A 12,726-nucleotide genomic window follows, 5' to 3' on the forward strand; every position below is an offset into this window, starting at 1 on the left:
TATTTTTAAAATTTTTAACTTTATAATGCTATAACTTATTGAAAAGTGTATGGATCAACACAATTTTTTTTATGAGAAATAATATTTTTTAATAATCCCTCTTTCATTCGTCATACTTTATTTTAATCAGNTACCTTTCATTTGGTATATTTTTTTTTAAAATCTGACCATTTACCTGTGGGCGATTTAAAATGACAACTTTTTCAACTTAACTTTTGAAAGTGTTCCGGAAGGTCTGATACTTTTATATATATATCTTAAATTAAAGCTAATGTAATGTACTTTATTATGAAAAAAAAAAAATTTGGCCCCGGGACTTGCCTTCGTGGTGAAAATAGACATCAAAGTTAATAAAAAATTACGATTTTTGTAAAATAATTCTTTTTTATATTTTTAACTGAATAATGCTATAACTTTTTGGAAAATGTATGGATCAGTAAATTTTTTTTTTATATAGATGCTTGTTGTCTTTACCTATCATTTGGTATATTTTTTTTTTTAAATATGATCCTTTACCTGTCCATAGGGGGGATTTAAAATGACAACTTTTACACAAAAACATAACCTTTTCAACTTAACTTTTGAAAATGGCTACCAAATGCAATTTTTTTGTGAAAATTCTCGATTTTATTTTTAAAATTTTTAACTTTATAATGCTATAACTTATTGAAAAGTGTATGGATCAACACAATTTTTTTTATGAGAAATAATATTTTTTAATAATCCCTCTTTCATTCGTCATACTTTATTTTAATCAGGATATTAATAAGGAACTAGCAGATCATGAAGCTTTTGGAATAATCCACCAATTTTTTAAAATTAAACACTATCTAAAGATTTGCATCGAAGCGTTTTTTTTTTTTATAGTGATTTTAGTCATTGTCAGATATCATTATACTTGATCCAACTATGCTACGTCACCACTGTGCTGGGTTTTTTATTAGGTCTATATGGTATAATAAGAATTGATTACCAGTGGCTAATATTATTTAANGAATAATGCTATAACTTTTTGGAAAATGTATGGATCAGTAAATTTTTTTTTTATATAGATGCTTGTTGTCTTTACCTATCATTTGGTATATTTTTTTTTTTAAATATGATCCTTTACCTGTCCATAGGGGGGATTTAAAATGACAACTTTTACACAAAAACATAACCTTTTCAACTTAACTTTTGAAAATGGCTACCAAATGCAATTTTTTTGTGAAAATTCTCGATTTTATTTTTAAAATTTTTAACTTTATAATACTATAACTTATTGAAAAGTGTATGGATCAACACAATTTTTTTTATGAGAAATAATATTTTTTAATAATCCTTCTTTCATTCGTCATACTTTATTTTAATCAAAATATTAATAAGAAACTAGCAGATCATGAAGCTTTTGGAATAATCCACCAATTTTTTAAAATTAAACACTATCTAAAGATTTGCATCGAAGCGTTTTTTTTTTTTATAGTGATTTTAGTCATTGTCAGATATCATTATACTTGATCCAACTATGCTACGTCACCACTGTGCTGGGTTTTTTATTAGGTCTATATGGTATAATAAGAATTGATTACCAGTGGCTAATATTATTTAAATTTAAAAATTATGTTTACTATTGAAAAAAATCAAGAAAATCTTTTCTTAATTTTTAGTTATGCAAACTTTAATCTTTCGTAAAACCAAAACCTCCACTAATAAAAATTCTGAAAATGTAATATATTAGTTTTCATAAATAATTGGGCAAAGTTTCATGATGGAGTTTTTAATAATATTGAGAAGATAATATCTTCTAATATTTGTAATAAATGCAGAATTTCATTCTAATAAATTGTATTTAATGCAGAATAAATTTAAAATGGTAACTACTATTAGCAGCCCTAGGCCATCATAAGGTTACATCTAAAAATCAATAAAACATAGAATAAAAATATTTAAATGACCACAATATTCGCATTAATTTAATGTTTAAAAATATAAAAATAATTTTGTCCTTTTCATTTTAACTTTATCTTGAATTAAATTTATAATATTTCAAATAATAGAGTAGTTAACTAAATTATTTATCTTAATATTTGTTAAGAAAAAATATTGAATATTTTTCATATTTTTGATTTTTATGTCAGTTAAAAATTCAAATTGTTCTGTTCTAAAAATTTTTTTGGCTTTGGAATTTTCACAATACAAAAATCTTTACACATATATTTTATCAAATTATAAAAATGTCAAAAATATATCTCATCGTCTCACCAAAATATTAGACACGGAAATCAGTTATTATTCATATTTTTTACTATCTCCGTTTCGGGAGACGATTACCCAGCAGACCGTGAGATAATTTTTGAAATGTTCACAAATTGTTAGCATACACATTTCAATGGTTTTGTAAAAAACTGATAGCGAAGAAATGTTTTACAACAAATTAAAGCATTTCAAACTTATGAAGTAATTAGAACAAGGCATACATATAACAGGTATCAAACAATTAAAACTCTATTATCTTTCAACGATCTGGAACTTAAAGTAGAATCTTTGTTCAACTTTGAATGCTTAATTACTGAAATTTATAAAATGTAATGTATAAAATAACACAATAGAATCAGTCAGCGGAAAATTTATTTTTTCAATTTATGTAAAAGTTTAAGCTTATTAAAAATAATGTAAAACATTTTCTTATTTGTAACTCTCTACATCAAATAAATTCTGAGCACAGTAATGAGGGTAATGTAATTTTAATAAAAATTGTACTACCGACATCATATCATGACAAAATATACAATTTTTGAGTTTTTAGTAAGAAATATTATAATTTAAAAACAAATTCGAGAAATAATTTGTTTTACAATTGACCCAACTATGCCATGTCACCTCCCTGTGCTGGGTTTTTTTATTTTAAATACTATTTATATACCTCTTTCATTCGACATGCAATTTTTTTAAATAAAACCATTTCCCTTTATATATTTATATATTACTCTTATAAATCATAAAACTTGTAATTAGAATATAAATAAGTTAATAGGAGATCTTATAATAGCTTTTAGAATAATCCATCAATTTTTTAAAATTAAACACTATTTACAGATTTGCATCCAAGCGTTTTTTATTATAATGATTTTAATCACTATCAGATATTATTATACTTGACCCAACTATGCCACGTTCCCACTGTGCCAAATTTTTTTTTTGATATTACAAAATATAAACGATCAAAATTTCAAAAAAACGCTAATGTAACATAGATGGAACTTTCTACCATAGAAAATTGTTTTGTAAGGGTGCTGTAATTTTTACTGATTACCAAATTACAACGAATTGAGTCGAGTATCCTATTGTATGACATGATCGTAAGTGTAACCACATGTCAGTAATTTTAGCCTTAATCTAATAATGTGTGCTTTGTCAACTTTTATGCAGCTAAAACTGATAAAGGAAAACTTATTTAATCCGGCTCAGACAAATGCGACGGTTATTTCCAGTGCGAATATGGAAAAATGAATGTTTCCATTGATCAAAAAATAGAAATCATCGATACTTATTTGTATCCGGAACACGAGAAGCAATGTGGCTGTCTTATACCCCTTAAGTCAGTTGCCTAGTACATAATTAAATGTATGAATTTTGAATGGAATTTCCACGAGGATTGCATAAAATACATAATGATTATTTTAATTACCATTTAAGTGACTTATTTTCTATACTGTTTGCTTTTGATACACAGTATAAGGATTATGACATAATTCATAATTCCGTAAAAAATAGAGTATAAAACTAAAGATGTTTTCAATTTCATAGAGTACATTGGAACGATACCCTGTATACGAAAATATGTGGGGATTTCTAAATACATGCGATGGGAGTTTGTAAAATGAATTTTTTGACATTTTCACATCGAAATTCAACTACACTCGTGGAAGACTATATCGATATTAATGTTTTAATATGATTAAATTTTAATTANGGTACATTGGAAAAATATTGTTTGACTTTTGAAGATGGCACGTGTAGAGTAGTTAAGGGATAAATACTGTATACACAGGATAAAGCCTTCTGAAAGAAAATAAACGTCTGCGTTAATCAAATATTTGTACTTGTTGTCAATCGTTTAATTGTTTATAATTAGTAAGAAATTATAATATTAAATTTACCCCAGACTAAAAAAAATATATGATTATACATCCATTTGTTGTAATAGCATAACATTAAGAGTCTTAGATTAAAGATATAACAATTTTTGCTAAGGTGACCGTAGTTCCCCCAGTCTATCCTATCCAGTAATATTGAAATGAATTTTTTTCAAATCCGAATACCGTTTTTAAATTATTATAGATTATTTATTTACCCGTCAGAAAAAATGGAACATTTTTTAGGCGATTTCGTTGTCATCATTTTGATCTCGTCGTTTTGATTTGACAATCCAGAATAAAACATTTTCAGTGATCTACCAGGAACGATAGAAGACTCGTCTAAAAAATTTATTTCATCCAGTGGTTTTCCCACCTTAAATTTGGGATTCACGACCAGAATAGCTAAAAATGCTTTCTCTCAGAGTTTCGTTCCATTGAGGATGGACAAACTGTTTTGTGACAATTGATTTTTGAAAGATGGCTTTTTTTTCTATCGTAGGCCTGTTCAAGTTTTACAATAGTAAACTTAAAATATACTCGTGATTTAATTTCAACCGTCACAACATATGATTTTTCACAAAATTATTTATTGTAGGCGTTATTAAAAAATTTTTACTCACTGTGTTTAAACCCAAAAGTTTGTAGTAAAAAAATTCATAAAAATAATTATTTTTCCCCGTAATTGAACGATACCCTGTATACGAAAATATGTGGGGATTTCTAAATACATGCGATGGGAGTTTGTAAAATGAATTTATTGACATTTTCACATCGAAATTCAACTACACTCGTGGAAGACTATATCGATATTAATGTTTTAATATGATTAAATTTTAATTACTTGATATTTATTTTTAAAATTTAACGAAATCTGTACATTCATTTAAATAATAAATAAAATAGGTTATGTTAGAAGTAAATGAAAGGTTTAAGAACGTGACGTATTTAAATAGACAGTCAATGTGTTACCTGAGTTAAATAGAAACTACTTTATTTGGAATTTCAAGGAATGAGTTAATTTATATGCCATTTTATTATTGGTTTGCATAAAAATATAAATAAGTAATTTCATTGGAGTTCCTAACGTAAAACTATATCCACTAAACTTACACAAAGAACGAAGACGAATCCATAACAACTCTGATGGTTAATTATCCAATTATATTTATATTTATAGACCAAAGTATTTTAATAAACTCCCAGTATACATTTTGCAAGCTTAATAGGTATAACCTTTTTATCACACGTATAATCTTATTTTGACTATGCTTTTTAACGTTTATTAACCTGATTACACATCTGGTCAGCCTGGCCTAGTGGGTAAAAATGCATGTTTCGGTTCATGGGGTCCCGAGTTCGATCCCAGGGTATCAACGAGATTTTTTTTATGATTTTTTCATTAGTGGTGTCTGGTATCTGGCGCATACCAGCCATGATAACCATCCCGTCCATTATTGGCTTAACCAAGAACTATCTTTGACTCCCTAACACGTGAAAGAGGGCAACCACCCTATGTAGCATGTTAAGTTTGGGGAATAGAAGGATGTAAACATATAAATTCTCTTTTATACGTCGTTGTGCACCTTGATGTCGTACGACGGTATGTTTTTGTAGGGAGACTACCGGTAATTTCTCCGGTGCACGATGCCGCTGTTTAAATCATATCGGTCGTCAACAACACGCTCAAACCCAACCCGTAGCTATTTTAATAGCTTCTAAATAAACTAGTGTCGGTCGAGTAATGCAGGAATCGTGGTCTGAGATAGTCGCAGGAGTCACCTTAATAAAACTCGTATCACACATTTTGTAAAACCTCAAAATCGTATTTGTTCCACGTTTGAGGATCATTGCCTGCCAGGCGCGGATTTTATTTTTATTTCATAAAACTTAAATGGGACAGCTCGAAATTAAGTTTTGTTTTAACTAAAACTGCAAATAGAGCAAAAGTTTTTCAAAATTATTACTCATCGACTTATTACTAATCGTTATTACTCACTAACCACCGATAGTAATATGTGTCTGGTTAAACGTATTGCGTTAATGTAGTAAACTGACGAACAATCTCGACAATTGATCAATGGTTAAGAATAGTAGTTATGTACATCAATACTAATGTTATGAGTAATGTCGATACATAATTATTCTGAATAATAAAAATTCCTTAAATATCATTTTCTCGTTGTGCAACTTTTTCGTACTGAATCGATTGAATAAGAAAAACGATTTAAAGGAAAATCGAATTTATTTAACGAGTTCAAAAACACAATATTAAAAAAAAAAAAATACACGCGGTATTCTGTAATTAAAAACAAACAGCGATAAAAATATACTGACATGTAAAAAACATGACACGTGTCAAGAATATGTTATGCAGGGTGCTAATAAAATGTAAACCGTTTTAGGAAATCAAGAATGTTTTTAAAAAGATTCGACTTCAAATAGGATACAAGATAATGAGCGTCAGGACGGAGAAATTAACTGCGAAGGGTTCTGGTCCCCGAGACAGTTCGGAGGTATGAAGATTTTTTCTTTCGCGATCGATGCAAAAATCCAAACAGTTTGTTTTTTGCCACATTAAAATTGACAATGACCAAAGGAAGACGTTGACAAGAACGAATTCGGTCAACCGAACGGTGCCGGAACAGACGCGTTCGTTGTGCACCATCGAGTTTCTCTCGGTCAGATACAAGTCCTCGTCGTAGTACTCGTCTTCGGTCAGGTTGCCACCCGACTGAGTTCTCGGCCTACGATTTCCCAAGTTCGGGTACCGCGTGGCCTCGGTGAACAAGGACGTTTCGACGTTGAGGAACAACGTCTTCCGCAACCAATTGACTCTGTCGCCGTCGAGTGCGGTGAACTTGATGTACGAAAAGCTTATGTTGCAATCCAACGGAGTCATGTCACCGTTGTTGTTGTACAAAGGTTCGGTTCCATTCTCGTCCAGAGCGAATGGGCCCGAATACGGTCTGTAACACCCGTGAGCGCAGTACGGGTTTTCCGTGTTGTACACGTGCGACAACACTCCCACGAGCACCGTGCAATTCGAATTAATCGGTCCTGTTATATTATAATATATATATATATATTTTGTTAATAGTTGACATGAAATATTATTTTTATGTTAATATAGGATATTTTTCAAAATTATGTTAAAAAATATCAAGTCGATTCGTTAATAATCAACGAACACATGACGATGTGTTTTTTCACTCTGTATATTTATACAGAACGATTTTTTACGCATGGTACCCTTAATTTTTTGTTGAATTATGATTTTACCAAGTTTATTATAAGGAAAATTAATTTCAATGCGTAGATTTTAGGGGTGACTTTCGAAAGTTAAACGACAACATATTGTTATTTTTTTTAATATTAAACAAGTAATGATCTAATAAATATTTAGACTGGTCAATATCCAGTTTCATAATATTAATTTTTTAGATATTAGCATTAAAAGATTTAGAAAATATAAGTAGCGGGCTATTGTTTAGCAACGTACTTTTTTTTATTATGATGCACAGATAAGAATTCTTCATAGATTTCCATTTAACTTTTTAAAGTCGTTCCTAAAATCTACCCTTAGAAATCATTTTTTCTTACAATAAACTTGATATATTTACAATTATTTATCAAAATAGACGAAATTTTATTTTATTTTCATGGAAAAATAATTTTTTATATAAACATTTGGGTATCATTTAATAAAAAACTGAACACCTTGTATATAATGCACTTAATTTTAATTTAACTTTTATATGTATATTATCCATATACATAATTAGTATAAGAAAGTGTTGAAACTTTCATGGATTGTCATATTATTTGAATAGCTTGAGGATTTATCCATGTTTGCAGTTGATTGCTGACGTTTCGGACTCGTTGCAGAGTCCATCTTCGGAGTGATAGTTACTGCTCGGTGGCTGAAACTATACTGGCGGCTTATCTTGTTATCAGCCTGTTTTTATACGTTGGTTGTTTATCATATCAGTTGTTTACCGTATCGGTTGTTTATCAAATCTGTTTATGATTCCTGTTGTTTACGGTATTTTGTTTTTGCTCATGTTTTTGTTGACAGATTTGATAAACAACCGATACGGTAAATAATTGATATGATAAACAACCAACGTATAAAAACAGGCTGATAACAAGATAAGCCGCTAGTATAGTTTCAGCCACCGAGCAGTAACTATCACTCCGAAGATGGACTCTGCAACGAGTCCGAAACGTCAGTAATCAACTGCAAACATGGATAAATCCTCGAGCTTTTCAAATAATAGTATAAGAAATTTCAGTAAAAGTCTTTTGTTCCGGTTTTCGTTAAAAATTAGACCTGGGAAAATTCTCCCCTCGTAAATAATGCCCTGTCCTTTTTCTTGTACAGTTTTCAGAAAAAAGAATTATAAGACTAGATAATCACGTCTGCTTGTGTCGGTACTCACTTTTGTAAACAATACCGCCTATATCGTCTGCGCAAAGTTTTATATGAGTCGATTCGTTATGCGGAGAACACAAGAACAAATGCCACATTGTTTCGTTTTGTAATTTTCTGAAAATACAAATATTGAAATGAAACAGTTTTGAAAGTCCGCGAGTTGTTTGATTAGTCGATTTAGAAAAAATAAATTTATTTATTTCCATTGAGCAGTGTGTTGATAAAATAGCTATATTATTTGCCTTTTGGAAAAATAAAACGTAAAAATAGATAGCACAAAAGTGACGTCTTCTTATTCCTTAATCCCAACTACTTGGGGTCGGCCACCCTTATCCTAAACTTCCACTTGACTTGATCTCCCACATCATCTACGCTCACACCAGCTGTCCTCAAATCGCATTCAATATCATACCTCCATCTCTTTTTATGTCTTCTTCTACCTCTTCTTCCTTCAACATTCATTTCTATAACTGTTGTTAACCGCAAAAAATGAAATATAAGACTGGGATATTAAAGTACAAAACAATCGCTTTGATTGAATTTATAACAAGTCTACGCCGAGCTGTGATAATTAAAGTTTCATCAAATAATACCAACCCGTCGATTAGTACCGGACATCTGTTTCCGTTGTAATATATCGTCACTAGTTCTTCTTTGTTTTGAGTAGAATACGACTTGAAGGGGAAATCTCTCTTAGTCTTCATTGGCAAGTCGGATTCTTCGACAAATCGCATTTGTCCGAGGGGCGCTGGGAACACAAATCGAGGTTCTATGATTAAAAACGCTAAATTACTATCTTTCAACGTGACGTTCCATTGAGGATGAACGTGTTGTTTGATGACAGTGGACTGTTGCACTACTACACCGTCCTCCATTATATAGGCCTGTCAACGTTTGGAAAACTCGTAATTATTGTTAACTTTGTTACGATTATTGCGATGGAAACTCGCAATTAGATTGCCAAAAAACGTTTACCTTCATGTCGTAGGCCGGCTGCCGGTCGGGTAGCAGAATACCGTTCCATTCGCCGGTACAAGAAGCCGACGTCAATATCGCGTTGGTCGTCAGTAAGGTACCCGAACAAGGTATCACTTGCAGTCCAAACTCGTGGTCGGTGTCGTTTATATTCCTAACGGCCTCCAAGTACACCGTCACTACTTTAATGGCACAGTGTTCTTCTAATTCGTCACAGGTTACAAAATATTTGTAAGCGCACAAACATATCAGAATTTCAAAAAATAAAAATATCATCAGAGTGAAAATTCATGTAAAAATAATCTTCTATTGTATAGACAACTAAAAGAAACAATAAAACTGCACGGAGCAAAACATAATGACATTATTGTGTAATTAATTATTTTTTTACAACATTAAATTAATATATTTTTTTTTATTTATGTATTGTCGTACTACAGACAGCTATTTTTCGGTTAATCGTGTTTTCTTCGGTGTAATAATAGTGTAATAATATAAAATTGAAATATCAATTTCAAGTAATACATGTCTTATGGATAATAAAAATTTGTTGTTATTTAAAAACAGAATATTCATGAGTTCATACATGTGATAAAGTCGAGGAATTCCTATGGGTAAAAAACCGCTATTTTAAAATATTCATATTAAATATTATCATGTTCATAATTACAAGTTTGATAATCATAAATTTTATTGTCGAGTTTGCTTGTTTAAAATTTTAAATATAAAGGTTGGCTTGTTTATGAAATGTAAGTTTTAGAAAGAATTTAAGTCTTCTTACCACTATAATAGCAGCTAGTTTTAATTTAAAGAGTTCACGATTTAGTTAAACTGTGCGTTCCAACAGTACACTTAAATTAATGATATTAAAGTAAATTAGAATCATTTTAATAGATTAAGTTGAAATAAAAATCCTATGTTGCAATATATAATTCGAATCTACAAAATTGAAATCTTATTTCGTTAGAACAACTAATTATTATTTATATAGCAACTATAAAAAAATGTTATATATTTTTTAAATAACTACTAAATGTACATTATGCTAAATTATGTAGCACGATATTTAAACATGAAATATCAGAAAATGTACAATAGTCATTGTATATTATATACGATTATACAAGAAAAAATGTTTTGTCAATCAACATTTTAATTGTGTGTTCAAAAATAGGATTGACATCGAAAATGATAATGTATCATGTTCATCATCATTTTTCGGAACTGGATGTCTCAGAAGTAGTCTAAACAAATTTTTTAAACTCAACAACGAATCACTAATCATCATGTGGGCATTATGAAAAATTAAACTAGCTATTCTAAAATTAAAAAATTAAAAAAGTCAAGAAAATTAATTTTTTGTGTTTAGTAAATCATTTATACGGGATCACTCTCTAGGTTAAATTAATTGTAAGCTATAAATAATTTGTTCTAAAGAGTGATAGTAAAGCGTTAACATTTTTTAATACAATCACAGATTTATTGGTTAAGTTTATGTTATATCCCGATAATTTATGAAGTTATGATTAAGTCACTGTTTGGATGATTCAGCCAACATGTCAGGTAGATTTAATGGTGTAAAAAAATTAATCGAAGATTTTCAACCAAAGAGTTGTTACAAAGTTGTATGTATACAACTATGTATACATACAAAGTTGTATGTATACAACTATGTATACATACAAAGTTGTATGTAAATTGCAGTAATCATTCTTTAGATTTAGAATTATAGAAAGTTGACAGAAAAAATGGTTTTATTTGTGATAGTTTTATTATGGTTAAGGATGTATCATTTTGAGCCATGTTTTCAAATGTACAATCTAAGTAATAAAAAAAAAAAAATCTTCTTCCATTTTGTCCAACTAGATGGTCTGTTAGAGTGAAAAGCTTGAAAATTATCAGAGGGTTCATCAAATAATAAGTTAAATGCTTAATGGAAATATATGTATAGCAGATGAAAGGAATGCTTCACTTAGAGGATATATGAAAAAATTAAATAATCAATTCAAAACAATGTTTTTTCTAATTATATCAATAAATATTTTTCGTAGAGTAAAACAATGTGCAAAAATGTTAGAGGATCCTAAGTTTTGTGTATCTGACTCAATAAAATGTGCAAATTTATTTAACGAAACATTTTTATCTTTCAGAACTGATGAATATTTTGAAAAAAAATGTTTGATTTAACAAAATTGAATTCAGATAAATATGATTTAGAACCAATAAAATATACAAAACGTATCAAACAACTATCTGAAAGAATCCACATAAAAATAGTTCTTCTGTACAATTAACACCAAAATGCACATAAAAAAGTTATATGTTTGAAGTAATTGACTACTTGAGATAAATAAAACCGTAAAATAAATATTAAAATAAAAAATTAAATGGGAAAATATTATTTTCTTACAATTGAATGGTGTACTTTGAACTACATTGAACTAAGATGTAAATATTACTTTGATCAATCCATAACCGTATAATTATTTTTTTTAGAGTATTAACTATCAAGAGTTACCATTGAAATCTATCCGAACCCTTAATGGAAAATTTTTCTTACAATAAATTTGATATTTACACTGGCCTGTAATAATAAATAAAACTTTAATCTATACATTTTAATTTAAAAAACCCAGCACAGTGGGGTCGCGGCATAGTGGGGATGTTGCATAGTTGGGTCCAGTATAGATTTAATCTGACAGTGATTAAAATCACTATCATAAGAAACGCTTCGATGCAAATCAGTAGATAGTGTTTAATTCTAAGAAATTGGTGGATAATTACAAAAGCTACATTATCTGCTAGTTTCTTATTAATACCCTGATTAAGATAAAGTATGTCGAATGAAAAAGGGATTATTAAAAAATATTATTTCTCATAAAAAAATTGTGTTGATTCGTACACTTTTCAATGAGTTATAGCATTATAAAGTTAAAAATGTAACCAACCCAACCCAACATCAACTCCTATTTCCTTAATTATATCCAGATTAGTAATTATTTTAATTATATATTATATAATTTTTATAATTAATTATTTTCAAATTATTATTGATTTTTAATATGTTAAAAGTAATCATTTTGAACCTACTTCTTTTTGTTCTTTAAAGTGAAAGTTTTAATAAAAAAAAAATGAATTTATTACCATAACTTTTAACTCAACTTGCAAGTTTGAAATAAATATTATTAAATAGAAAAAAAT

The 12,726-nt window shown here is 29.0% G+C and overlaps 1 protein-coding gene across 1 annotated transcript; it reads right to left on the reverse strand.

Moving 5' to 3' along the window:
- Positions 1 to 8,531: 8,531 nt before the first annotated feature.
- Positions 8,532 to 9,431, reverse strand: LOC126897969 (uncharacterized). Its single transcript, XM_050671918.1, has 2 exons — positions 9,148 to 9,431; positions 8,532 to 8,664 (listed from the first exon to the last, which is right to left on the reverse strand). Exons 1-2 carry the CDS (start codon positions 9,423 to 9,425, stop codon positions 8,532 to 8,534), a joined length of 411 nt encoding a protein of 136 aa, XP_050527875.1. The 5' UTR covers positions 9,426 to 9,431.
- Between the last annotated feature and the right edge of the window lie 3,295 nt (positions 9,432 to 12,726).

Source organism: Daktulosphaira vitifoliae, unplaced genomic scaffold (genome assembly GCF_025091365.1).
Source record: "Daktulosphaira vitifoliae isolate Bord-2020 unplaced genomic scaffold, ASM2509136v1 Scaffold_2, whole genome shotgun sequence".
Lineage (NCBI taxonomy): Eukaryota > Metazoa > Arthropoda > Insecta > Hemiptera > Phylloxeridae > Daktulosphaira > Daktulosphaira vitifoliae.

Coding starts and splice junctions, on each gene's coding strand:
- LOC126897969 (XM_050671918.1), bottom strand. CDS start 9,425: ATGGAGGACGGTGTAGTAGTGCAACAGTCCACTGTCATCAAACAACAC. Junction 8,665..9,147: donor TGTCCGGTACTAATCGACGG/GTTGGTATTATT, acceptor TTGTATTTTCAG/AAAATTACAAAACGAAACAA.